This window comes from Condylura cristata, unplaced genomic scaffold (assembly GCF_000260355.1).
Source record: "Condylura cristata isolate star-nosed mole 26May11 unplaced genomic scaffold, ConCri1.0 scaffold00025, whole genome shotgun sequence".
NCBI lineage: Eukaryota > Metazoa > Chordata > Mammalia > Eulipotyphla > Talpidae > Condylura > Condylura cristata.
This window is the reverse complement of record NW_004567126.1, coordinates 19353668-19380985: the sequence shown is the minus strand read 5'-3', so window position 1 is coordinate 19380985 and position 27318 is coordinate 19353668. Positions and strand designations below refer to the sequence as shown.

The following is a 27318-nucleotide window of genomic DNA, read 5'->3' as shown; positions in this document are numbered from 1 at the left end:
TAGGAGACGGCACTGCCCCCTCCATGGGAGGGGGATCAGAGCTGTGACCCAGGGAACTGAGCCTTCGACAGGAACACGGGGGCATCCCCCTTTTTCCTCTCTGATCACAACCTGGACTGTGGAGCCAGGGACAAGCGGAAAAAAAAGAGGAGAGGTTGGATTTTTAATTTTCTCTTTTTAATAAAAAGGCACCTATAAAACAGGTCAATACAGTACAGGCAGCACAGAGACCCCCGGAACAAGCCTAAAAATTGTTTCAAAATAAAAACCAAAAAGATGTCTTCACATAGTGTATTTATATATTTATATTTATATATATATTTATATAATGGTACAAAATGGCTGGGGGTATGGCCATGGATGGAGGGAGTAAGTTGGCTGGCCTGTGGAGTTTACCTTGGAAAGCGAGACTGTGGCGGAGGTGGGAGGAGCGGGCCCTCACTGCCTGACCCCTCTCCTCTGGGCAGGAAACACTTCAGAGTCAGTTTGGGGAGCTTTGGGCCACGGGTGGGGGGCTCATGGGCACAGGGTGCAGGCTGAGGCTGGATGGGCAAAGCGCCTGGCAGAACGGAGGCCAGGCCCTGGCCCTGGGGGTGCTGGGGGAGGCAGGAGCCCGAGGCCAGCCCCAGAGGAGGCACTCAGCCTGCTGGCGGTGGACTGAAGACAGCACCAGACCGGGAGAAGTGGGGGCAGGTCCCTTGTATCACAGCTGCCCGTGCGAGACCAGGCCCTGCAGGTCAGGAAGGCTGGGGACAGGGCCTCGGCAGAAGAACACCCTGGCCCTGGCCCTGGAGGCGGGCACGGAAAGCCTCAGCCGGGAACTGCGCTGCCACCTCACCAGGCAGGAGGAAATGAGAAAAGGAGAAGTGTTTTACTCCTGGGGCCAAGGAAGGCAAAACACCCAGTCGTGTATGGCTTCGGTTCTGACCAGAGGCGGGTGGGGGGCTCTTCTGGGGCAGAGCGGGGGGCCTGAAGGGGAGGCAGTGGCTGTGCCTGGACGGGCACAGAGCTCTGAGCCCTCGGCAGAGGGACAGTGGGTGAGCAGGCAGGCAGAGGAGGGGGAAGAAAGGCCCCCTGCTCCCCTCCTGCACTTTCTCTGATTCATCCTCAGGGAGTAGAGGCTGGAGGGACAAACGGCCAAACCTTCTCCCTCCTGTGGTGACAAGGGGGTGGCAGCCCCTGAAAAGAGTAGGGGTGACCGGCCCCGGGCTACTTCAGGACCCTGCCACTCTCCCCAGGCTCCACTGGGAGGTGGGGGGCATACAGGCTCCGCCCCTTCTTCCGGTCCTTCCTCTCAGGCTGGGGACCAAAGACCTCAAGTTCTGGCTAACACATAGCAGCAGGGGACACCAGACATCCACATCCGGGAAGTCAGGGCCCAGGTCATCTGCAGGGCACACACGTGTGCACATGCGCACGCTCTTAACAATGGCCAGGCTGCAGCCCAGGCCCCGCCCCGCTGGGGCTCTCCGGGTGGACGCCCAGGTGGCCTGGCCTCAGGTGTGGAGCATCTCTGTCATCTCATCACTCGAGAGGGGAACGGAATGGTGTCCTTTGGGGAGACCCAGAGGCACTGCAAACAGGGGAAGGGGTGCTGGCCTGCGCGTCCCTGGGTCCAGAGGAATGGAAGGGCAATCATTTTGAAGAAGGGGAGGGGGAAGGGTTTCTTTTATCCTTTTTTCTTGTGTGATTTCTATCAAAACACAGAAATACAACACACACACAAACCGGCACAGAAGCGCAGCGCTCTATTTACAGCTGTGGCTGGCACCTGCCCACCTGGCCAGCCGCCTGCAGGGAGGGGTGGGAGAGGGGTTCAGCCACATCATCAGAGAGGGGAAAGAGGCTGGAAAAGACAGAAGGGGAAGTGAGTGGGAGCAGAGGAACCAAGAGCAGGAATGTGCAGCTAGCATGACGAGCAGAGAGGAGACAGTGGCGGAAAGGGATGGCGGGGAACCCTCTCCTCGCCTTCCTCTCTCCCCCAAGGACTGCAGAGCAGAGCAGAGCAAGGTGGGTGCAGGGAGAGGGAAAATGGAGGCTCTGTAGGATCTGGAAGGCGTGGGGGAGGGGCAGTCCTGGTGGCTGAAATGGAACAAACCCCAATCCAAAACCCCCCACCCCACTCTGCCACTTCTCCCTAAGCTGCCAGCATATCTGGTTTCCACAAATGCCACACCCCACACAAGCCCCCTCCCACCCCCTCCGCCCCCACCCTTGACCCAGGCCATCCCAACACTGGAGGGAAAAAACTTCTTAAGGTTATCGTATTGGCGGTGTGGCCCCAGCTCCAGCCCCCACAGGGAACGCTAGAAGGGCAGATTGGCCATGCTGCCCGGCGCCGGGAGGTAGCCCATCTGGCTGTCCAGAGACACGCTGCGCTGCCGCAGTGGGTGGGACACCATGAGGCTCTGCTGGGGCGGAGGGCCCATGAGGGAGCCCTGGGGGGACAGCATGTGGGGGGGCTGGCTGTAGACCTCGGCCCCCACGCCCCGCTGCTTCATCAGCATGAAATTCTGCTGGGTCATGAGGCCTTGTGGAGGGGACATGACCCCCTGGTGCAGGCCGTGGGGCACCATGCCCTGCTGTGGGGGCACGCCTGTCCTGCCCAGCAAGGACATCTGTCCGGGGTGGCACATGGACATGTTGAGCCCCCGCTGGACACCCTGCTGGCCCGGGAGGTTGGGTGGCCGTGAGGGGGTCTGCTCCGCCATCATGTTCTGCAGGTTCATGAGATGCAGATTGGGGGGCTGAGCCTTGGGGGGCTGGTTCTCGGTCTTGGGGAAGTACTGCAGGGTGCTGCTTGGCTTCTCAGAGGGGATGATCCTCGACAAGTCGAACTCAGGGATCCCCGTCGGGGTGGGCCGGATGACCTCGCTCAGCTCAGGGTCGTTCAGCACGGAGGCCACGCCAGGCAGCACACCTGGGGGGTATGCGTCCCCCATGCGACCAGCCATGCCTTTGCCCATCAGGTGCTGCTGCGGGGGCATGGGGCCTGGAGGTTGGCTGGGCAGGTCCTCTGGGGGCAGGGTCATGCCTGAAGGGTAGTGCTGTTGCAGGCCAGGCCCCCCGCCCGCACCCCCACTGGGGGCCATGGCACCATGGGGCTGCTGCAGCCTAGGGGGGAAGGGCATCATCTGGGAGGAGCCGGGCACAGGGCCGCAGGGGGGGTTCAGGGAGTCTGGGCCCCCAGGAGCCATCATCATTGAGTTTTGAGGGGGCCCTCCTGTCCCTTGTGCATTGGGGTGCAGTGGAATGTTGGAGCCCAGAGGGGTGGGGGAGGGCAACATGGTAGGCGGGGGTTCATGGGAAAGGGGCTGCTGGCCTGGCAGGTTCATGCCCATGGGGCTCTGGGCAGCAGCTGAGTTCAGGTGCATCTGGTTGGGCTGGTTATTGCTGATCCCTAAGGGGACAGAGGAGAAGACGGTCAGGCAAGCATGCTCCCAGCTGGGGAAGGGAGCAGGATGGAGCCTTTTTCCACCCCCCTCCTCCCCAACTAGGCTCCAGGGCTTCCCCTGCTGCAAGGGAAGATACTCGAGGCACTGAGGTTAGGAGCCAGCTTCCACCTGAAGATGGAAAGCCCACTCGGGCAGGGCAGTCTGCGCTCCGGGACGCGTCCAGGGGCCTGGTGGAAGCATGCTCAGCCAGCGTGGTGTGGCCACGCCAGCTCTTCCCACCCCCAGGGCCCACATCAGCGCCCCTCCCTGTGGCCCCCAACTGTCCTCGCACCTGGCCCGGAGCCTGGCGGCGGCGGCGGGGGCAGCAGGGGCCGGTCAGGCAGCAGCTCGTCGTCTGAGGTGGCGATGGTCTTGATGGCGTTGTGGTACAGCGGGGTGGAGCTGGGCATGGCGTACTTGGACATCTGGGACATCATCAGTGACAGGGGGTTCTGGGAAGGCGTGGGGTCCGGGGAGGACGTGAAGGGCAGGCTGGGGTTCATGAGGCCACCCGGAGGGTTGGCAGGAGGTGCAGAGGAGCTGCTCCGGGGGCCGCTGGGCGGAAGGGCACCTACAGAGGCAGGGGACAGGGAAAGTGGAAGGTGGATTCGGCTGCTCACACTGGGGGTTCAGGAAGCAGTCAGCACCCAAGGCCCCACCTGACTCCTCCAGGCACACCTCTATGCACATGTCCCACCAAACGCCAGCCCCCCACCATCTCTACAGCCCACCTCTCAAGAACGCTGGCAGGACAGGAGGGAGACCCAACGCCTGCCCCTCAAGCGGGACCTCGCCTCCGGGCCCCAATTCAGATGCCTTGACTCGCTCCCCGGCCTAGCCTGCACAGCCCTCCACCCAGGAAACCCCCAACATCAAGGGCCAATGCCCATGTCCCCAGCCAGTGACTCACCCTGCTCTATGTTGGCCAGGGCAGTGGAAGAGCTCATGCTGAGAGGCGGCTGCTTGTTCTGGGGGACCCCAGGGCTGGGCATGGCTGTCTTGGGCGAGGCGACCCAGCCTGGAGAAGGCACCGCCATGGAGGGAGACTTGAGTCTGCTGGGCGAGCCCGTGGGAGAACGAACGCTGAGGGAGGAGCTGAGGACCTGGGGAGACTTGAGGGGTCCTGGCGGGTTGGCCGAAGGCAAGGGCACCATCTGTGAGGGAGTCTGGGGTGACTTGAGGTTGGCGGAGGGTGAGGTGACCAAAGGCGAGTGCACCTGGCTAAGGGTGGGCGACTTCAGGTGCCCCATGCCCGGTGAGCCCATCTGATTAATACTGATGCTGAGGTCTGACGGCCGTCTGCCCAGGGCCCCCCGACTGGGGGCAGAGTGCACCGACCCGGGAGGAGGATTGGAGGCGGGGGGCAGAGGCATGTGGCTCAGCCGGGTGGTGCCCACATTGCCCATGGGCATTGAACTCTGGTCAGGGCTGAACATGTCCTGGGTATTGCCCATGTCCTGGGGCATGGCTTGGTAGGGCCCCTGGCTCCCAGAGAAACCCTGCTGGCCCTGGCTGGGGAACTGCGAAGTCATAAGCATCTTCTGCGGGCCGCCCATCATGCCACTGTTGTTCTGGGCCCGAACCCGGGCCATCTCCTCGGGACTGAGGCCCTGCGGGCCCATCATATCCCCGGGGCCCCGCATCTTCTGGGACATTAGCATCTGCTGCTGCGGGGTCATCTGCACATTCAGGTTCATGTTCATGTTCATGTTCACATTCATGTTCATGTTGAGGTTGCCTGGCCCCATGGGCGGGTCCACTTCCCTCAGCCCAGACTGCCCCATGGGGGGACTCAGGAGGCCCCGGCCTCCACCAAAGTCCATGCCCATGGGAGTGCCTGCCAGGCCCTCGCCACCAGCCATCTGCCCAGGAAACACAGCTGGCTCCATCTGCCGGTGCGCCTGTATCATCCGCTCCATCTCCATGCCCTGCCCCATGCCAGCGCCTGCCATGCCCAGGGGACGCTGCATGCCCATCGGCCGCTTCTCCAGCAACTGTTGCCGCAGCAGCTCCTCACGGACCCGAGGGGTCATGAATCGCTCAGCTTCGCCCTGCCCACTTGGATAGGGCACCGTGTTCTGGGCAAAATTGCTGGGCCCACCCATGGGGGGCAAGTCTTCAGTCCAGCCCATGCCTGGCCTCGCAGGCCTCTGCATGGCATTCATGGGCACCTCCATGGGCATACCCTGCATGCCCCCAAACCCAGGAACCCGTTGCATCTGGTTGCCTGGGAAACGGGGGCCGGGGAAGGGAGGTCCACCCCGCAGTTGCATGGGATCCTGGACATCCATGGGCCCCCGCAGCTGGGCACCCATTCCAGGGGGCCACTGATCCCCAGGCTTGCTGTGGTAGGGAGGTGGTGGCCCCCTCACCATCATGCCCCCCATGCTCATCATGTCCTGCAGAGGGCGGCCCCCATGCAGCCCGATCTGTTCCTCCTTCCGCCGCTTCTCCTCATAGTATTCTTCCTGCAGCTTGCGCCATGCCACCTGCTCGGGTGTCAGGCTGTCCTGGCCCAACCTCTGCATCATCATGTTCATCTGCTGCCCCATGTCCCCACCCGGGGGGTGCCCAGGCACTTCATGCTCCAGCGGGGGGCCCCCAAGGCTCTGTGTCTGTGAGATCATGGACTGGAGCGGCTCCTCATACTTCTTCAGTCCACCGGGTGGGGCCGTGGGGGGCTGCTGGGGGGCAGGAGGGGCTTGTGCTGGTGGCCCCCCCTCTCCTGCTCCTCCCGGTGGCCCCTTGAGGAAGGGCTCAGTCTCCCCACTGCGCAGCAGCAGTCGCTCGATGTCCCGCAGGGTCTGCAGGGAGCGCTCCCGATGCTCCAGCTGCTCCTTGGACAGGCCCTCAGAGCCCACCAGGCTGCGCTGCCCGTTCCCGGTGGGGGCCGCCTCCCCCAGCAGGGCAGGGCCGGGGGCACTGCTGGGGTCTCCTCCAGGAGGCAGCGGATTGGTGGCGGTGGCGGCGGTGGGAGTGTTGGGGTGGGTGCCCCCGGTCCCGCCGCCCGTGCTGGCAGCTCCCACGGAGTTGGGGGTCAGATCCTGACTGGTGTCCTCAGGAGGCCCCTCAGAAGGCAGAGCCGGGGGGGCACTGCCTGGGGCTGGAGGTGGCGGCAGCGGAGGCGGCTGGGACTGTGGGGTACCTGCTGATGGTGTGCCCAGGGGCAGCGGGTCTGGGGGCGGCGGCACTTTGGGGGCCTGTGGGAGGAAGAGGCAGCACATGAGACAAGTCAGGGAAAGCACCGAGCCACGCGGCTGTCCACGGAGGCGGCGTGCTGGGGCAGGCCCGGCACTTACCTGGTCCAGCTTGGCCCTCGGCACATTCTGCTGGTGGTAGGCAAGGATGGAGTCGGCCCGGCCCTGCAGCACTGCCTCCGCGGCCCTGCACGGGACAGGGTGCAAGGAGCTCAGAGAGGCGGGCAGCAGGGAGCCCCCGCCCTCTTTCTACTTAACCTTGTCCCCTGCCCCCACAGACACTCGCTCAGGCCCCAGGCTGAGGAGTCCTGGGTGGACGCAAGAGGTTTGGCCTACCCGAGGCACTTACGTGTTGGCCAGGTGGGTGGTGAAGACATACATAAACTGTGAGGGAGGCTTTCCTGGGACCCCTCCGGCCCCACTCCCAGGGGCATCGGGCCGAAGGCCTGGGGGCGGCCCATGCGGGGGGCCCGGCGCGCTGCTCTCGTTGAGGGGCAGTTGAGTGGCTTGGCCAGGACCCAGCTGTGGGGCCGCCATGGCTGGGTCTGCTACATTACAATCTGCAGAGAGGGAAGAGGGACAGAGAGTTAGTAGCCGGGATTCAGAACGGGCCAGCTGGCACCCCACCGTCCCCTCCCAGAGAGGCTCGTGCTTCCCGCCCGTGCCCACAGCATCATTTGTTGTCACAATGTGGGGTTTTCACTGGCCTGGCTCCCACAGCTCCTTGCCCCAGACTGGTCTTTGGCCAGGATGGAAATGGTGGTGCCGTGTGAGCAGGAGAGGTGACCCTTCCAAACAGGCTCCTGGATACTCACAGATGCGATTTTATCTGATCACACAGTCCTGGGAGGAAGGAGTCACACACCCCACCTTACAAGGGAGGAATCTGACCCTCAGAGGGATGGCATCACTTAGCCCAGGGGACACAGCCAGGCATTGCAGAGCCAGGGTGCCAACCCCAGTCAGCACTGCAGACTCCCAAGTCCCACCCTTGTCCCCCTCTGAGGCTTCCATGAGGTCTGTGTAGGTAGAGCACACACCCCAGCCAGGTGAGGGGGAGGCAGAGAGAGACAGCACTATGGCCGTGAATGGGCTTTCTCTCTGGCCCCACCAATAGCTGACTTTGCAGCCTCTGAGCAAGATGCTCTGGCCCACTAAGCCCCAGTTCCTCCAACTATAAAATGGAAACGTAAACCCCGATCTTGCACCAGAGACAGGGGAAAGAAACCTATTTTTGCAGCAAGTTCAGAGCTATGTTGTCAACCAGAGAACTGTCTGGCAAAGAGAAAAGACTCACTGACACGCAGGGTTCACTCGGCATGGAGCTAAGAGTAGATTTTGCAGTGCCGGCCTGGGTTCGGACCCAGACACCGTGTCCCCTGGGGTTAATGACGATCCCTCTGGGGTCAGCTTCCTCCCCTGAAAACTGGGGTGTGTGACTCCTTCCTCCCCAGCTAAACTGGCCCCCTCAGCACCGAGAGAAGTTTTACTCCACAAACTTGATTCTAAATCCAAGTCTAGAAAGGTTCTACAATTGGTCATCAATGGGTCCAGGCGAGTGTGGACCCACTCCCAGGCCAGGAACAAGAAGCCACAGTGGGCCTTGCCCGCAGCCAGTGCCAGACAGAGCTCAGTCCCGGAGAGACACTGCTGTGGGTGCCCCGTACGCAGGATCCACCTTCCCAGGGGTACCGTGGGGGGCCCCTCCTAGGGTAACCATCTGAGAATTGACCCACAGCGGCCCTCCTTCCAGACCCTGTCTCCGACTTTACACAGAATAACGAAGCCTGAGTTGGGCGGGAGACTTGAGGCCCAACTTGAATGTATGAGGGCTGCTGGGAAAGAGGAAAGTGCATACTCAGCACACAGAACTGGGTGCAAGTTAGGGGGAAGGAGAAAGGTTTTATTTCAATAAGGAACATTCTGGTACAGTAATAACAATAAAACAAACATTTTCTAAGTATATTCCTTGTATCAACTCGTTGACTCTTCACACCAACCCTGAGACAAATACTCTTTTTATAATGAAACTGAGACCCTTTCCCAAATTCAACTGGTGGAGCCCCAGTATCTAAGCCAGGTGGCCTGAATGCAGAGTCTATGCGATTAACCTGTGTAGCATGTTAGACATCCACACCATTAAGAACGCTTTGAAAATCCAACGGTACTATTCTAAAATAGTAATAGACACTGCCTCAGTATATTGGGGATGGGTGTTAGTCATTTCTTCTCTGAGTATCTCTCCTCTTCCCATTTCTACAGGAATCTAGTCTAATGCTATAAAAGCACAGTGACCCCCACCAGTCACTGAGGGGTTCAGCCAGGGGCTCACGACTGCCGGCCAGTCCCCAGACGAAGGCCAGCCTGGGACCAGGTGAACTTTAATAAAACCCTAGACAGCTGCAGAGAACTGGGGCTTGATCCCATGTGCCACCCACTTCCATGGAGATGGTCAGTTCATTCCACAGACATCTGCTCAGTCGGTTGCCTCCTCTACAACAGCATTATAACAACACCTACCTCACAGGGCTTTGCTACAGGTTAAATAAAGCAAAACAGTAAAGAGCCAGTACATATTTTTTCCTTCTTTCTAACCTTCTACCCTTCAAGAAGTTCACAACTTAATATCCCTTGGCTAGTCTCTTATGCATTAAGTTGCCCACCACCCCCTACCCCCCAACAGATGTAAGTTTTTAGGAAAAGCACCAAGTAACTGGGTTGTGTCTGGCCTTCCCCCATCACCTGTGGAAAGCCCAACTATACACTGATCAACAAAAGAATGAGAGGAGTGGGCATCACTCCCACCCATTTCTCATCCTGGTGACACACCCCAGGCACCGGCCAGGAGTCAGTCAGAGGTTAGGAAGAGTGCCAGAGACATGGCCAGTTCAGCTCACAACCGCCTAAGCAAGGCCTCACATACCAGAGCCTACTGCCCCGTGGGGTGGGTGCCGCACCCTTGCCGTACTCCCTCCATTGACCAGTAGGTGGCAGCATAAGCCAGGAATTCACGGGAAAGGTGTAAGTGGTGCGGCCAGGAGGAGCCACCTGAGGCCGCCGACCTCACCTAGGTCCCTAGGGAGAGGGGGCCACTGAGTACCTGAAAAGTAGGGGGTGGGCCATCCTAGTGCAGGGAGGAAGAGCCTGAAATGGAACAGAAGTCTGGGCTCCCGATCCTGGCTCCTTGCCCAGCCTCAGCCCTCTCAGGCCCGCGGTGAGGAGAGGGCAGCTCCCTCAGGGCAGCCATCCCCCAGAGGCACCAGTCACAGCATCCTGGCATCCATGGGCACTCACTGTGGGTGGCCCCAAGGGGCTTGTCGTCCTCCTCGCTGTCGGGTCCTGAGCACCATTCGTCCCCACTGTATGGCTGCTTCCGCTCCAGCACACAGCGCCGCTTACTCCGGGGTGCCACCTCTGCCCAGGCAGGACAGACAGAGGCAGGCAAGGGTCAGAGCGAGTGCCCCGAGGTCCTGGGAGGTCCTGTCTTCCCGCGCCACCGAATCTCTCCCCGGCCCATTCTCCAAGATGCCCACCCCAGAGGGCACTGCCCAGGCCACGGTGGGCACTTTGCCAGCCCTTGGCCCCCACCACACCACCATTTGTTTCTGATTTCTCTCTATAGCCCGCTGCCTGCCTCCCCTCCCCCACCACACCCAGCACAGCATAATCCCCGACCACAACTGGTTCTAATTAGGGGTGGGGGGGTGGGGGGGAGGGGGAAGCCGCTGCTACTCCTCCAGGCCCCAGTGCCTGCTCCCCAGTTCCCACCAGCTGGGATACCGGGAGGTTCCTGGGAGGTGTGTGGGTCTGCTCCTCACCCTGGAGCACCTTTCTCCCCTGGAGGGAAGGGGGTGGCTCTGGTAGGGAAACAGAGGGGGAATAAAGCTGACTGGGAGCCCCCTCACTCTGTGTGGCCCCTCCAGGGGAGGCACCTATAGATAGGAGATCTGGAACCTGGCAACCGTGATCCTCAGGTTGGGGGATACAGTGAGGGTAAGAAAATACCCTCCTCTCCAGCGCCCAAGTTATGGAGAGGAGCAGGGCACGAGGGTGAGCCAAGAGGGACAGAAAGACAGTCACCTCGCAGCAAGTTCAGCCTTGGACTGTGGAAGGGGCTGGGGTCTTGAGGGTGAGAAATGGGGTACCTTTGGCCTCTGAATCCAGGGATGGGGTTCCAGCCTCTCGCTGCTCTCCAGAGTCTACAGACACGCTCCGCTCCCTCTTCACTTTGCCCTTGAGCGAGCTGAAAGGGGGCACCCCTGCCTGGGGGTTCTTCAGATTTGAGTTGCTAGGTGAGATCTGGTTGGCCTTGGGCCCATGGTTCCCCGCCCCCACGCCCTTGGAGCCCAGGTTGCAGGTGGGTCCTTGGTTCACATTCTGGTGCTGAGACTGGGCCCCGCCATTCCCTGTCTTGCCATGATTGGTCAACTTATTTTCTGAGTGCATTGGCTTGGCTGGGGCAGGGGGGCAGTGGCCGCGTGGGGACAGCGGCGGGCTCCCTGGAGCTTCTCTTCTCCTGGGGTGGGGTAACCTGGGAGAAGGTGGGAGAGACACAGAAAGTTAGTATCATGAAGCCCTCAGCATATCTGGATTTCAAACCTCCCCCCCCCATTCTGCCGCACTTAGTGGCAGGGAGGTGGGGGCTGCGGTACTCCCCTCCAGGGCTGCTCAGAGGAGGGCTTTCACCCCTCTCCACCCTGGGGAGTGAAGGTGATCTTCACCCCCAGCCCACAATTCAAATGAAAGCCAGGGCCTGTTGACAGAATGGACCTCCCCACTCCCCACCCGGCCCCAGCATCCATCAGCCTACAAGCTGCCGCCGTGGCATCCCCCACTAGCACCTGAACACTAACACCTGACCAACACTTAGGCATCCTTTCTTCTGGGGTATGCTGTCTTCAGACTCTTTTCCAAGGTCCCAACCTCAACTTCCACATGTCGGAACACCAGCCAGGAAAGGGCACAGGACCGGGAGAGTCACTGTTCATGCCCCAGCCCATTCCCCTGGGGAAGTGGGGGAAAGCACGCCAGAGACTGGTACCCACTGGTTCAGACAGGAGGGGAGCAGGAGGGAGGCCTGCAGAGGGTCCGCCTGGCGGGCAGGCAGGAGCAGGAGGAAAGGGGGAGGGGAGTGGTGTGTGGAGCCAACTGGAGTGTTTCTAGAAGCCAAGGATTCCTGCAGTCTCGGCTGCGGGCCCTTTAAGCTCCAGCCCGCTCCCCCCACCGCCTCCCCCTCCCCGGAGACCTATTAATAGCCGCTGGAAAGATCACATCACGGGAGAGGATATTTATCCCCCCTCATTCCACACCAGCTCAGATTTATTTCAGCTCTGCTGTCCTGCTGCTGCCGCCTGGCCCTGTCTGCTGGCTTCTCCTGGGGAAGGGGAGGGAAGCAGGCACCACCCCTCCCTCCAGCTACCCACCCTCAGCTAGACTAAGGCTAGAGGGCGCCACTGGACCTGCCAGTGGAGTGGGTGGGGGTCTGGTCAAAGCCTTTTAGGAATGGGCTAGAAGGCACTAGAACTGCAGGCCTATCTGGTGGCCATTCCCCTGTCCCCTGGGCCCAGACACTAAGGTTGTGGACTCCAGCCCCAGGGCACACCTTCCCACTCTGACCCCGCTTCAGCCTACAGGTGACCTAGAAGTCAGGTGCCCAGGGGGCTGGTTCTGCAAGCCAGCACTGCTCAGCCCCAATTCCACTGGCCCTCCCTTCCCACAGCCACACACACCCCACCCTCCACGACACCCACACACCTTGCCTTGTTAGCCAGGATCCTCATGGCTGCCACACACAGTGGGGCTACGGCCCCTGTGCGTGCCCAGGGCCCAGCCAGGTACTCGGTACTGGAGCACGGACTGCAGCAACAAGCCCCAAAGAGAAAACTTGTGACTTGGGGAGGGGGTGGAAAAAGGGGAGGGGAGGAGGGAGGACCCAACAGCCCTGGGACTAGGGAACTGGATAGGGTAGGGTGGGAATGGAAAGGGAGGACTACGAGGTGGGGTCTCAATCCTAGAGGCCAGTCCAATCCCCATCCCTCCCTCCCTCGACCCTCAGGGTGCCTGCAGTCTCTAGCTAGACCCCCACCCCCATCCCCCGGGCTGCAGAGGCAGAATTCACTAAACGGAATTGCCAAGGTGCCCGTGTGGGGCGGCCGGGAGGTCTGCCCTGGTCCCCTAGGGGACTCCCGCCCCCTGGCACGCCCCTCCCCCAAGGTGGGGAACCCCTCAAGCCCGGCTGCTAGCCCGGCGCCAGGCCCCAGGGCGCCCCCAGCCTTCAAGGGGGCCGGGGTGGGGTGGGGGCCATGCCCCGCCCCGCCCCGCCCCGCCCCCAGCTCGAGGCCTAGCCCGTGCCCATCCCAGCAGGCCCAGGCGGGCAGCGAGAGGCCTGGCGGGGCCCCGGGGCTGCAGCTGGGCTCTTCTGGAGACCAGTAACGCTGGCTCAGATTCCTCCCCGACCGCAAGAATGCAGGAGCCTCCCCTCCCCCCGCCCCTGCACCCCACCCCGCCCCCTTCGGCTGAGCCGGAGCGCAGAGGCAAGAGCGAGCGAGCGAGCGAGCGAGAGAGCCAGCGAGCCAGGCAGCGGGAGGCAGACAGGGCTGCAGCGTGCCTCTCCAGGCCCCGCACGCGCCGGCGGACAGACACACGGCCAAGTGCGGCGAGGGGCCGGCGCGCGCCGCGGCGGGGCGAGGTTCGGCTGAGCGCTGGGCGCCGCCAGGGAGACCCACGAGCACCCGAACTCTGACTCACACACTCACAGCTCACACGTGGACGGGGAGACAAAGACACGCACGGAGCCCAGGAAACTAGAGGCGCGCTCACGCCGACCCCGCCGAGGTGTGCTGGAGGCCAGGGAAGCGCTGGCCAAGCAGGAGCGCCCGAAGCAGCCTGGGGCCCACGCGGGCACCGGGGCCGCCGAGCGCACAGAGCCAGCGCGGCGACTCATTGCTCGGGTGGAAAGACTGAGGGCGGGCCACCAGGGAGCCAAGAAAGTTGAGCCTGGTAGTCGCAGAGAGACACACAAACAAGGCCACAGATACACCAACAAACAGATTTACACAAACACAGGCTCCTGGCCCCTACCCCCCTGCCCTGTCCCTCCACACACACACCCCCAGCAGAGCCCTGTAAAGGGGTGGGAAAGAAGAGGTAGGCATCTGGGGCCCAGCTTTGTCATGGTGACCGGCCCAGGGCCCTGTCAGACCCGACTGCACACGGCGGCTGGGCGGGCGGGGTGGGCCAGTGGCACCCTGCGGGGCTGCTGGAGGTTGGGCTGGGAAACAGAGTGAAGAGGCCCCACCCGCGACCCTGTGGGAAGTCTAACCCTGATTTAACCCCGGGGCACACTGGCCTTCCTTCCGATCCAGCTCTGCCTCTGGGAAAGGAGGCTCCTCAGGGAAGGTTCCAAAGTCCAGGGCCTGACTAGGAAGCAGCCTGCTGCCAGCCCCCATCCCCTGTATCACCCCCAGGTTAGAGTAGACACAGAGAGGGACCAGGCCCCTGGGCATACGGACAAGCCATGGTTGACATGGCTCTCACCTTTGCCCACCTGGCTGATCCTCATAACGACCCACCTGGGAACCTGGGTGCTATTATTATCCCCCTTTCACCAAGAGGAAACAGGTCTAGGAAGAGGAAGTGACATGCCCCTGGGTCATGTGACCAGTGCATAGCTTGACCCAGACCCCATTGCCAATGTCTTTCTCCTCCCTGCAGTGTCCTCCCTTCTGTTAATGCCTGCCATCTAAGCATGCACCTGATAAGTGACTTCCCACCTGCTAGCCACTAGGTCCACCCCCCTGGGTGGACTACCTGCTATCTCTTGTATTTATCGCTTCAATACTGGGGACCTGTGATAATTTGCAAGGGGGCTGTTAGAAAGTTAGTCCTCTCCAATGTCCCCAGTCAGGCCAAGGCTCCTCCCCAGAAGAATGTTGGAGTCACCCTCCCCTCTAGGACTCCACCCCCTAGCTCCCACCCAGCCGCAGGGCCAGCTGAGTCAAGCAGGGATGAGTCAGGACTTTCCCATCTCATACATCCCCCCCCCCCTTTATCCCTCAGGAGTCCGCCTGGCTCCCAGAGACCCCTCCTCCTCTACCACTCAGCCCCAAAGAGATCTGTAAGACCTCAGGGGTGGGAAGCAGGAGGGCTGATTCCTGGTGGGTACAGCTTTCAATGATCATGGTAAAGGGGGCTTCTAGCAATGCCCCCAGAGCTGGCTGAAAGGAAAGGGAGGAGCAGGGGGCTCTGGCTCTCTATCACCAGCTAGGTGGAGAGTGATGATATGCGCTGGCAAACAGGGAGCAGGTGCAAGTCCCCTGAGTGAAAGGCCCAGAGCATACCCAAGAGAAGGGAGCCCAGGAGGCTTCAGAGACAAAGAGCTTGAGCTCTTCTGGCCTCTTGGGGTAGCTAGTGGGGAAGAAAGGACAGTGGCCTAAGGGTTAAAGTGGCCCTGACATCAGAAGGCTGTAATGGCTGCCCAGGGCCTCCAGGTGTGACATGCCAGCTCCTTGCTCAACAGAGAAGTGCCACAGGTACAACGGGCCTTCACACACCAGTGGCAACCTGCCCATGACCAACTGCCCCTGCACTGGGAGCCTCAGCTTGTTTCCCCAGCTGGTCCCACTGCCAAGCTCAAAACCTCCCCCAAAGAGACAGTGAGAAAACTGCAAGAAGGTCGGCATGCTACTCAGCTACTTGCATGGGCAGGCCCCTTAGGGAAGGAACTGGACCACTGGGGCCCTCTGATGCTGGGGCCTTTGGAGTGGGACTCTTAGCCTCTGACTCTAGGAGATGGGGTCCCCTAGAAAGGGACTCGAGTCCGCTTTCTCTGCCTGTTGGGATTCTTAGAGCTCTCCTCTGCCACCCAGGTCCCCTCCCCTTCCTGAGGTGGTGACCAAGGGGGAGGTCAAGGATATGTAGCCCAACAGGAAATCTCTACCAGAATCAAAGAGTGATTCTGGGACCCTCATCGTGGGGACTTCCTGACTCAGGTGGCCTTCCCCTCACCCTAGTTCCTAGCAGCTCACCCATTTCCCACACCTCCTGCCCAAGGAGACCATGCGAATCAGCCATTTTGGTCTGGGAGTTTCCAGCCCCACCCCCACCTGCAGCCCCAGGGTAATGTCAGGCAACCCCAACCCCACAGGGATATGGAAACTTCTGGTCCCAGAACTTTCTAGTCTGGGGTCTGTGAACAGGGTGTTTGCTCTTGGGAGCTAAAGGGGGAATCCTGCCCATTCTGGTGACCACACTTCTTCTGGAGATTGCAGGAACAAGTAGCATTGCCTGGATAAACCTGAGGTCACCTCACTTGGCTCCTTCAGTATGGCCAGGCCTAGGGAAGCAGTCATACCATGGCATTGGGGTGCCCCCAAAGGCAGAGGCCCAATCCCTGGCTGCTCCCTCCCACAGGGTGGAGGAGGAGGGGGTGGGGGGCACAAGGAAACAAGACAGGGCAGGAAGCCCAGGCAGGCGGCGGGCACTCTAGGCCAGGCACAAACAGCCAACACAGGAAACCACAGCCCACCCCCGCCCACCCCACCCGCCCAAAGCTCTGGGAGCTAGGAGTGCCAAAGCCTGGTACCCCAAAGGGGCAAGGGCCAGGGGTTAGCCGGGGCAAGGGAGTAGCAAGAAGCTCTCCAGTCCTCTCTCTACCCCAGACCCTACCTGGGGAGGGGGACAGGAAGCCAGGCTGGCAAGGATGGTGCTGCCTCTTTAAATCCACCGAAATCCTGAGCTAGGCCCAACCCAGCTCTGGTTTCACAGGAAGGAAAGGAGCTCTGGAGCCAGTAGGGCAGGCGGTGGTGGCTGGAATTAGCCCCACCAGCCCAAATATATCTGGTCTCTGCCTGCCACCCCGCTGGCACTTCCTGCCCCCTGGCACCTGTACCCCAGCAGGGGTGGGCGAGGGTCTAGGTGTTACTCCCTACCCAGTGGGAGACCCCCTCTTCAGAGATGCCCTGTTGCTGGGTATACTATATGTGGGTAGAAAGTAACTTCTCAAGCCTGGACTCTCAGAAGGGAGCAAGGGGCAGGGCAACTCCCTCAGGGCCTCACCTGGCCTCTGTTCTCCAAGGGGTTAATCTGGGCTCTGTTGGGGGGGCTTGAGGGGGGATAAGGGTGGCCTAGGAACCTCCTCCAAACTGCCTGGCGGCTGGGAACAATGGGGCCATTGTGGGAGGAGTGGAGTGCGGGCAGACTGCTGGCACAGCGGAGCACCACAGGCGGCCCTTGCCAGCCTGCCCTCCGCTCTGCTCTCTCTCCCAGGTACAGCCAGCAGCAGACAGCTTCCCAGCCCCCTCACCTCGTCGGCCTGACCCAAACTCCTGGCACCAGCAGCACCTGGAGGGCCCTTGAGCTCTGCCCAAGCTGCCATCCAGACTGCCCTGACCCTACAGGAAGCAGGGCCACGTGGGCCGGGACAGGGGTGGGGGCTGCCGAGACAGGATGTGTGCCTGTGATCCTCCTGCAGGGAAGACAGGAAGGCCAAATGGGGTTTCTGGTGTCAGTCCTGGCACCCACAGGCAAGAAGGGCTTAGGGGATTGGGAGCGCAGGAGCAGGCAGGGTCCCCTGCCCCTAGGCCTCCTTTCCTACATTCTAAATAAGTCTGCTCCCTGGGAGGCCTGGTGCCCAGGGAGCAGGACACTGGCAGGCAGTCGGAGTGGTGCAGTGAGAGGAAAGCTGGGTGTGCAGCCAGGTAGACAGCATGCCAGTCACATCCCTGCCCTCTAGCTGAAGGGCCCTGCCCATCCCTTCACCCCTGAGCCTCAGTTTCCTCATCCACAAAATGGGGATACATTCAGAGAGAGAAACTATCTAACACAATGCCTATGGCATACTCAGCTCTCAAAACACCACCCCTAGTGGTGATACCCCTGGCATGGCACCCAAACACGAGCGCTAGGTAAAGGTGGGTATTATTCCGATATTTGCCCTAGGAGTAGTTCTGGGCATTGAACCAGTGGGGCCAGGTACAAAGATTTGGCTTTTCTCTACCTTCATCACAGGTGCAGCTCCCTCAGCCAGGCTCCCATGGTGTCACTGGGTTCATTGGGGCACACCCACGCAGAGCATGAGCCCAGAAAAGTGTTGTCCACTCTCTTAGCCTCATGTCTGTGTCTCAAAGTTCCAAGCTCCCAGTCTCTCTCCAAAAGTGGCCCAGATCCCCTCTGCTCTTGCTCTCTGACCCCTGCTAGAGGATTCAGCAGGGAAGAAGCAGAACTCTACTTTATTGCCTCAGATCTCTTTAAAGAGGGGCGGTTTGAGATTGGGGGAAAGAGCAATTGGAACATGCAGTTCTAGAAAGTCGAGGCCCAAGGAGAGGACCTGTTCTCTTCTCAGCTGTAAGGGCTGTCCCTCTCAGGGTGGCTCTACAAGGTCCCAAAGGGTTAACAAGGCCCTAAAAATAACCTGCTCCCAGCAGGACCCGCTGATTGGAACCCTCCAGCCATCTGTTCCCATTTTCTCCTGTTCACATTGGAACATCTGAAACCAGCCCCAGAGCCCCAGCCCGATCCCAAAAATAGCCCCAGCCTGTCCAAGGAACAGGCCCCAGGGACTGGGCACAGGAGGCATGGCCAGACCAGCCATAAGGCATGGCCCAGGCCAACTGAGCCCTCACCCCAGGTCCAAGGAAGGAGCTGTCCCCTCTGGTTCCAGAAGATGGTGTGGCAAAGCTAGGGACTCCACTCCCACCCCTTTGCTACCAGGTCAAAGGAGGATCCGCAACCAAGCCCAGGCCTCAGACCCAGGAATCCTGAATCCCAAACTCTCCTGCCACATCTTAATCAACTTTCTCCAGAGATCTGGACACTTACCACCCACCAGCATAGCTCCTCTCAGCTAGGCACCCACCCGTGATGCTCACTTGGGGTTCATCACCTACGAGTTCCCAAGCCTCAGCCCTCCAGCACCTACTGTCATCCCAAAGACTTTAGGGGCCTCGCCACCCAGTGGCACCCCCCTTCCCTGGAGCACATGGGCGTGAAGAAAAACTTTTTCCAGCATTCACTGACTATTCTAGGGGTGCCTTCTGGATGGCCATGGATGCTAATAGGCTCACACCCCCTCCTCTGGGCTTGAAGGTGTCTTCCAGCCCATCTGTGTCCAGCAGATACAGGCAGGTCCCTCTGGGCTTCTACACATAGCTTAGGCCTGGACAGAGCACCCACCCCCCCACCGCAAGGGACAATGCTCATGGAAGCCTGGGCCCTGAGGCAGCCTTCACTGCTGCCTTCCACATCACCCACACTTCCACTTTTCTCCCAAGGAAGGTTCCCGGCCCCTTGCAGGGCCAGGGAGGAAAGGAGCAACCATTTAAGTCAGGTAAGGACAGAATGTCTTGTCCAGCCAGGTGAAAGAACAGAGCAGCAGGGGATGGGAGGTGGAAGAGGTGTTGAAGCCAAGCTGAGCTAACAACCCAAGGGGAGGGAGGGCTCGGCCCTGGGAAGTGCTAGGAGTTGGGGGAGGCCTATGCCAGGCCTGTGGCTATTTGGCAAACTTGCCATCCAGGTGTCAGCTGGGAAACTAGAAGGTAGGTCTGGACTGGTATTAGAATCTAAGAGCTTGACATGCTGGAAACCGGGGGAAGAACTGTGAATGATAATAACAAGGAGGATCGCCAGTGCACAGTGAGCCTTTACTGTCACAGCAGGCTCTCCTTCCCAGGCCTGGCCCAATTTCATTCTCAGAACAACTCAAGAAAGTACTTCTGTTATCCCCACTTCACAGCCAAAAAAGCTGAGGCACAGAAAAAAGAAATAACTTGTTCAAGGCATGCAGTCCAGAAGTCAGAATCTTAACCTGGACACTCCAGCAATTGGGTTCTTAACCATCTCACAATATGGTTTCACCCTGGTCTCAACCCTCTGCACCCTGACAAAAGAAGGGGTGCCTCGCTCCCTTGTTCTACACACCTGCCCTCCCTGAATGCCCTGTGCCAGGTCCTAGCTAGAGGCCACAGTTCCTGCCCAGAGAAAAGATCAAAGACAGGGCACTACTCTCCACCCGCTCAGCACAGTGCAGGTGCCCTGCCAGGCTGGTGCTCTGAGAGCAAAGTTCTGGAGCCACCCTTAGCCCCGCCCCACCCCCCTCCCTGACATCCTCACCCATACCAGCCCCTAAATCAGGGTGGGGAGTTAGGCCAGTCACTGTAACAGCAGCATAGACCCCTGTTGAGAGAGGCCTAAGAGGTAGAAAGGGAGTCTGTGGCCCTACCATTCCCCAGGAGGGAGGTCAAAGGTCGCGCAGGACTCCCTAGTGAAGAGTGGACTCTAAGCCCTTCCCACCTGCTCGGTCACACCTGTCCCATCACCCCACTTTTTTAGTGCCTGAATTAGAAGCAAGACTGTTGTTGCTTTGTCTCTGAGGGGTAATGGCCTTGAGCATGGAGGATGGGGAATTAAGAAGCCCCTCTCGCCCCAGCACTGTCTAGAAGCGCCCGCTCCCAGGCCTCAGCTTGCTCCAGCTTCCCTAGTCCAACCAGGAGCCAACAGGCAGACGTGTTTGTTGTGAATTCAGGGAGTTGTTGCTAAGTAAGGAAGTAGGGGAGGGAGGGAAGGAGGGGGGTGGCAGTGGGGAGAGAGAGAGTGTGTGTGTATGAGAGAGAAAGAGAGAGACAGACAGACAGACAGACACAGAGAGAGACAGAGAGAGAGAGTCTGTCTGTGTATGTGTATCTAGGGGCAAGGCAGAAACCACTTTGCAGTGGCTGGTAGCCACCCTGGCTAGTCAGCTGAGGCCAAAGCCATCAGGGGGGGGAGGGGGAGCTTGCTTGTTCTTGGAATGACCAGGAAATCCTACCTTGCCCTTCAGGGTGAGGGGACCAGAACACCCCACCTCCCACCAGACTCAGGGGATAGGAGCCCTTCCTGCCCCAACCCACCCCCACTCACTCCCTACCAAGTTCCAGGTTGTATGACTGTTAGCACCCCAACTCTGAGAGGAGGAGAATGAAAGGAGAAGTGGAGGCAGAAAGCCAGGAGGAGGGTGCCCAAGACAAAAAGCCAAGCAGGAGGCTATGGCAGACAGATCAGCCAGGCTGCGAGGACACAGGAACACAGGCACCTCTCACCTCAGGAATAATGTGTCGGGCTCAGGCTCAAGGGTGTGGTCTGGGATTAGGGCTCCCTGTGGAGAGAGGGTCACAGCTAGAAGCCCCGGCCAGCAATCCAAGCCCCTGCTCCTCCCATAACCCAGCCCCACCCCCAGCACACACACCACATAAACATGTACACACATCCACACAGCCTGCAGCTCCAGGAAGTCTCAGAGCTGCTCTGACCCCCCACCCCCAGGACTTCTGTGGATTGGCTAGGCGCCAGGCCTGACCCAGCTGCCCCACCACAAGGCTCCCCCTCCCTATCCTGGAAGCAGGAAAGGAGAAGGTACTAGAAGATGCCTCAGACCGAGGCCCCACAGGGAGAAAGGAGGGACTGAGGACTCCCAGACCTCGGCTGAGGACCAGGGAAGAAGGGAGAGGTGGGGAGGCCTGAGAACCCCAGCTTCCAAGGTCAGTCACACCAAGATTATTCCAAGTCAGTGAAAGGAATGGTATAGGCCCTAGGACCCGTGTGGAGTGCTTGGCTACACCATTCATCACCTGAACATGAAAAGTCCTGGGGACCTGGCCTGGTTGGGGAGGCCTAGGAAAGAGAAGCAAGCTTCCTACTACAGTTGGAGGGGGCTGGGTGAAGCTTCCACAGACAGGCGGGAGGAGGCTGGTGGCTGGGCTCAGTTTGTGCTGGGGGTCAAAGGGGAGTTCTTTTCCGAAGAATTCTGGGAGAGACGCCAACTAGAGCAAGCTGCTAACCACCTCTCTCTCTCTCTCTCCCTCTCTCTCTCTCTCTCTCTCTTTCTTGCTCTCAACCTCTCTCCCTCTCTCCCACTGCACTGGGGGCAGGGGGGGTGTCCCTGCCAACCAGACTTAACCCTCTCCAGCCTGTGTGGCTTCCAAGCCCAGAATAGGGGAGCTGGGGGGAGGACCTGAGTGGGGCTGACTGCCAGTGCTAGGGGACAAGCGCAGATGGCTGTGAGACAGAGGCTCCTGCCACATGGCCCCTCTGGTTGCACCCTGCCCTCCAGCCACCTGGTGACTTTTCTGGCCTCATCTCCTGAAGGTGTCTGCAGTGACGTGTGTGTGCGTGTCTCAGAGACAGAGATTGAGAAACAAACTGAAAATTCCTTGCCAAGGCCCTCCCCCTGCTGGGTCACTGAGCACTGCACCAACCTGCGTCTCTACCCCTCCCTTCCTCCCACTTGGTCCTGGGACCAGAGGCCATGGGGGGTATGTAAAAGGGACAGCTTATCCTTCTGCCCACCTCCTGCCCCTGCTGTCGCCACAGGCCTTGACTCACACAAACAGCCCCAACGCTCTTCCTCCTCACTGACTTGTCCCAAGTTCTTCTAGAGGAAGGCATGTAATTACAGGCTGAGAACCCTGAATGGGAAACTGAGTCCTAGCAAGACGTCAGGGGTTCCAGTGCCCCACCCCTGGCTGACCTAACTCTGCGACCACCCCCCCCCCTTGTTTTGGAAAAAAGAAAACAAAAGCAGCAGCCACGGCCTCCCCAGGACTCCCCCTGACCCACAGAACACTGATGCACAAGGAAGGGAGGAGATTACCCATCAAGGATTCCCAGCAGCCACAGGAGCTCTGCCCCAAACACTTCATGCTGTGGTGTGGCGCATCACCTTGAGGACTCCTGACTCCTCTGTCTCCTGCTCCCACACAGATAGGTCAACCTTGCTGAGCCTGAGACTTGCCACCAACCTTCCAGATCTGATGTGACTGGCTGTGCCTTGTTCCCAGTGGAGCAAGTCACTCCTAAGTCTCCCGACTGCCGCCTGGCCTCCAGGGGCTACAGAACAGCCAGAAGCCTTGGCCCCACAACAGGAACCACCTTATCAAAAGGCAGAGGACTCCATGTGCCAGGGAGCTACCGAGAGACCTCTGACTGCACCCCGCAGACGTGTTCCCCGGGAGGAGGAGCGGCGGGAGCAGAAGGCGCGCACGCGTGTGCACACACTCACACACACGCGCGCACGTGTGCCTGCACACTCATCAAAGGGGCACACACACTCCTTAGAGTCCCCCACACACAATTTCCAATGATGCACATCCAAGTTACCGCCTAAAATCACCCCCAAACTCCCCAAGACTTCTCCTGCAGGTACTTAGAAGCCCAAGGAGCTCAGGAAACACATCCCACATGGGCCAGTCACACAGGACTCCTGACAGGCAGAAGATACACCCACCCCGACACACACAGTAGTATGCACGTGGCCATGTGCAGGCACACAAACTCTCTACACACACACACACACACCCCTGGCAATGCACAGCGTGAAGTCGGATTAGAGGACTAAATTCTGGGCTAGTGGGGAGGAGGGGAATCAGAGGGGGTGGAGAAGCACTCACGGATTTCAAAACAATTCTGGTTTCGAAATGCTGGAAATGCTGGATTCAGGGCCATTCCCAGTTGAGGCTGGGGGTGGGGAAGGGGAGGGGAAGATAGGCCAGCAGCGGCCACCAGCCCATAGGAGGAGGGGGTTGGACAGAGGGAGTCCCAGCCCCTGGGGAGGAAGACTAGAAGAGACACCAAGGTTAGGAGGGGCAGGGGGCCCAGAGCCAATGGTAGGGCCCGGGGGCTGGGAAAAAAGGCAAAGGGTGGGCCTCTGCTTTGACTGGAAAAGGTCTCCCTTCTCAAACCCAGGGGAAGGGGAGCCTGCGTGTGCCCCTTCCTGCTCACAGGCAACATGCTGACCACTATAGATTGGCACCCTGGCTCCCCTTTCCCATCAGCCAGCAGAGCCCCAAAGGGTCAGAGGGGTGGGGGGCAGCAAGGGCCTGCAGGGGTCAAGGAGCTTCCATGGGATCCAGGACTCCCTACACTTAGTCAAGGAGGGCATCTCCCTGGAAACCCAGGGTTTTTCTCTCCATGAGGAGGGGGCCCTGGGGGAGACCGAGGGTACACCCAGGAAGTCACCCCTCTCCTCCAGGGCAGCCAGAATGCCCTACTGCCCCTCCCCCAGCCTCCAGGGAAAGTCGGCTGCGCTCTCCCAGGGAGGGGAGGTCAGGCCAGGCTGGGGGTGGGGCTCTGGAGGCCTGGCCCTGGCACCCAGCAGAGGAAATTCCAGGCTGTAACTCCAGGCTGCCTCAGGGCCGCCCATCCCAGTGACAGGCAGCACCTCCCGAGCTGCGGTGCTGTGGGCTTCTCCATTCCGCCCCGCAGCTCCAGGCTGCTGGCTCTCTGGCCCTCCAACTGGCTCCAGCCCCTACTTTGGTAGACAGAGGCCAGGCCAGGAGACTTAGCACCCCCTGGACCAGCTCCTGGGCCCTGCAGATGCCCCTACCAAGCCCCTTCTGGCCAACTGGCCTGGCAGAGCCTCCTTCCCCCAGACCCCTGAGAGCAGCCCCCACAGTGTGGCTCTGGGTGGGCAGCTGATGTGACTGGCAGGCAAGGGCACAGATGCCAAGCTAGAGCAGCCAGGTGCTCAACAGGTTGAGCCAGTCCCTGGAACTGCCAGCCCCACCCCAGGGAAAGCAGGCCTGGCAGAGGCTCCCTGCCCGCGGCACCCAGTCTGTACCCGCTTGGATCCCACGGCTGCCCACTTTCCCACGGTGCCATCCCCCTTATGCCCCTTCCCCCAGGTCAGCACCCAGGCAATGCCCAGGACCGCCTGGCACAAAGCAGGGATGCCATTCCCCATCATCCCTAGGTGCTCAGGTCCTTGTGGTCCCTCACTTTCAGCAACCAAGAGCCCCAGGGAGGGTAACCATGGCATAAGGGAAGCACGAACCCCTAAGTGCACCCCACCTCCTTCAGGCCTCTCCTGACCTGGGGAAGACTGGATACTTAGACACCCTGGCTCCCCGAGCTGCCCCAGGGTGCAGTGACAGGCAGGACAACAGCCTGTGGCACCAGAAGCCATGTGGAGGTGTTCCCTGCTCCTGCTTAGACTCCCTGGAGGAGGGACTATAGAGCGTGGGGACTGCTGGCGTCCTCCACTCCTGCCAGAGCTGCTGCTATCTGCAGCCCTGGTCCTTTCCTCCCACCCCACTCCTGGGCTCCACACAGCTCCATCCCAGCCATTCCCCCCACAGGCAGGCAGCCCCCCTTTGCAGGCATCTCCTTTAATCTAAAGCAGGTGCCAGGCATTCCAGCCCTTGCTGAGTCGACACTGCCACCCACTAGGCCTCTGCCCAGAAGGCTACTGCCCGGCCTGTTCATGGAAGCTGAATTCTCAGCCTAGAGCTCCTGGGACCTAGAGCTCCACGTACCTCAAAGTTGGAAAGTGGGGACAATGCAAACAGACTCTTGGGTGCCCAAGGCAGAGTCAACAAGCAAGATTACTAGGTCCCACGTTACCATTTTTGTGCCAGTCCCAGATTTCTGTGGACCATTGATCCTCTTCAGGACTCTAACCCCTCCCCAACCTTGACCCTCACCCTCTGTAATTAGAGACTCAAGCCGAGCCTCATCTGGACCTCCAGTACCCATCTCCAGCCATGGGGCCTCTACCGGCCCAAGCGCAAGAATTACACAGGATCCAAGATTTAGACATGCTACCCCCCACCAGGCCCTACCCACTAGTAATCCCCACTCCACTCCACCCCAGTCAGGAGCAACACAGGTAAGCAGAGAACCTCTACAAGGAAGTGGCCATCGAGGCCTGCCCTTCCAAGACCTAGGATCCTAATCACCTGCGGAGGCAGAACCTTCTTTCCTGGCACCAAACTTTCCCTGCCTCTCTCCTTCCTCATCCATTCTATCCTGTCCTGAGGCTTCTACCAGTGGGCAACTGGAGCAGACACCAGGAAAACAGGGCCTGAACATGCTTCCCCTGGGGCCATAAAATCCTGGTGCTGACCCAAAGGAGGCAGCCAAGCCTGTGCTTGGGGGCAGCAAAAGAGCCAGGGACCCCAGGCCAAAAGTAGCTGCCCCCTGGAGAGGCTGAAGAGGGTCAGTGAAGTGGGGGTACAGTCCACACACCAGGAGGTCTCATTCAGAGAGAGAGCTGCCCAGAGGCATCAGTAGGGATTAGCACAGATACAATGTGAGGACTGCTTTCCTAGGTAAAACAGGAAACCAAGGCCAAAGATCAGGGGGGCCTCCAATCCCCTTTCCCAGGGTTCAATCACATGCCCAGTTCTATTCTCCCAGCAACACTTTTTCTCCTTGCAGCAGACCACCTCCACCCACCCCTCCCCAGACACAGACACATACCCCAAGCAGCAGACAGACAGGAGAAGGAGGGAGGAGGGGGTGTCAGAAAAACCCGGAAGGAAGGAAGCTGGACAGACAGACAGACAGAAGCCAGTCCTAGCTTCACTGCTCCAGAGAGACAGCCTCCAGACTCCCAGTCTGTGAGGGACACTCTCTGTCTTGGCATCCAGGAAAAAGACAGTAGATCCCAGTCTCCTGAAACCAAATTCTGGCCCCTCTGGGATAGGACATACCTCAGCAAAGCAAGAAGCCTTAAACCTCACTTCTCTTCCCCACATTCCTCTCCCTACCCCACCCACCCAGGGCTCCTTCAGACCAAGTCAGGGGCCATCACCCCTTAGCAGTGCAGGGACACCTCCAAGAACTGTGTGACTGCCCCACCCCACCCCCAGCCAAACCCACCCCAGTAAGAATCCTTGCAGGGGAGACTCCTCTGGTCACAGCCTCTGCTGCTCCTGGGCAGTGCTTGGGGACAGAGGGTGACCCTGGTAACCCCTAATCTCTATGCACCTCTCTCTCTGGAGGTTCCCATCAGCCAGGGGGAAGTGCCGTGGTACTAAGACCCCAGGGGCTGGTGAGCCAAGGAGGGGACTACATCTCCCAGAAGCCCCCAGGGCAGGGTTGCTGCTCCAGCTGGCCCAAGGCCGGCCTTGTTCTCTGTGCTAGGGTGGCAGGGTCTCCTGACTGCTCCTAAGCCCTCCCCAATGTCCTCTGGGACTGCCAACCTGACTGCAGACCCAAGAGTGGCCTCCACTAACGCTGGGGCTGTCCCCCACCCATTAAACAGTCTAGGAGTGCGTGCCAGAGGGCAAGAGACAATCAGACTGCGTTTCCCCCTCCCCGATTCAAACTGGATCTCCCTCCTCGTGCCTCTGCTAGCCTGGCATGACTTTCGCCCTGAGCCCCAGCCCACCCCTCACCTCGCGCGGGCTGGGGGTCTTCACGCCAGGCCGGAGCTGGACGCCATGACCAGGTCAGGGTCGGTGGGTGGATTAGGGTCCTCCTGCTCGTCAGTTGGAGGTGCGGAGGGGGGCGGGCTGGCGGTGATCTTTTGATCCTGGACGCCTTGATCTCAATACCAGCCCGGACCGGGAGAGGGTATCCGGGGATCGCTGGGCGCCTGGGTTCCAGCCTCCCAACCGCGGAACATGGTCGTGGGCGCCCGGCAGCGGCGGGAGAGCGCGCACAGCCGCCGGACCCGGGACTCGGGGCTGGGGTCTCGGCCCCGAACCTCACGGCTCCGGCTCCTGTTCCTCCTCCCTCCCTTCCTTCCTTCCTTCCTTCCTTCCTTCCTTCCTTCCTTCCTTCCTTCCTTCCTTCCTTCGCCTCCTCCTTTCACTTTCCCCGAGGCCCGCCGGGACGGCGGCCGCGGGGCGGGGAAGGGGCTGTCTGGGCGCTTATTGTTGGTCGGACGCCGAGGGTCCGGGTCGCAGCCCCCAGGCGGCGCGGCGCCGGGGGAC

General features: G+C 60.2%; 1 protein-coding gene across 3 annotated transcripts; it reads right to left on the bottom strand.

The window, feature by feature from the left end:
• Positions 1-124: 124 nt before the first annotated feature.
• On the bottom strand, positions 125-27133 carry BCL9L (B-cell CLL/lymphoma 9-like). 3 transcript variants are annotated; one of them, XM_012729850.1, is made up of 10 exons: positions 26779-27133; positions 20704-20759; positions 12386-12487; positions 10777-11162; positions 9926-10045; positions 6981-7191; positions 6734-6818; positions 4345-6634; positions 3727-4005; positions 125-3400 (listed from the first exon to the last, which is right to left on the bottom strand). In XM_012729850.1, the coding sequence occupies exons 3-10, from the start codon at positions 12409-12411 to the stop codon at positions 2307-2309; spliced, it is 4491 nt and encodes a 1496-aa protein (XP_012585304.1). In that variant the 5' UTR covers positions 12412-12487; positions 20704-20759; positions 26779-27133; the 3' UTR covers positions 125-2306. The 3 variants fall into 3 exon arrangements, with proteins under 3 accessions (XP_012585304.1, XP_012585305.1, XP_004689255.1); XM_012729851.1 differs by lacking the exons at positions 12386-12487; positions 20704-20759; XM_004689198.2 differs by lacking the exons at positions 20704-20759; positions 26779-27133 and having other exon boundaries at positions 12386-13422.
• Between the last annotated feature and the right edge of the window lie 185 nt (positions 27134-27318).

Coding starts and splice junctions, on each gene's coding strand:
- BCL9L (XM_012729850.1), bottom strand. CDS start 12,411: ATGAGGATCCTGGCTAACAAGGCAAG. Junction 7,192..9,925: donor GCCCCTTGGGGCCACCCACA/GTGAGTGCCCAT, acceptor CCCTCTCTGCAG/ATTGTAATGTAGCAGACCCA. Junction 6,819..6,980: donor ACCACCCACCTGGCCAACAC/GTAAGTGCCTCG, acceptor TGTCCCGTGCAG/GGCCGCGGAGGCAGTGCTGC.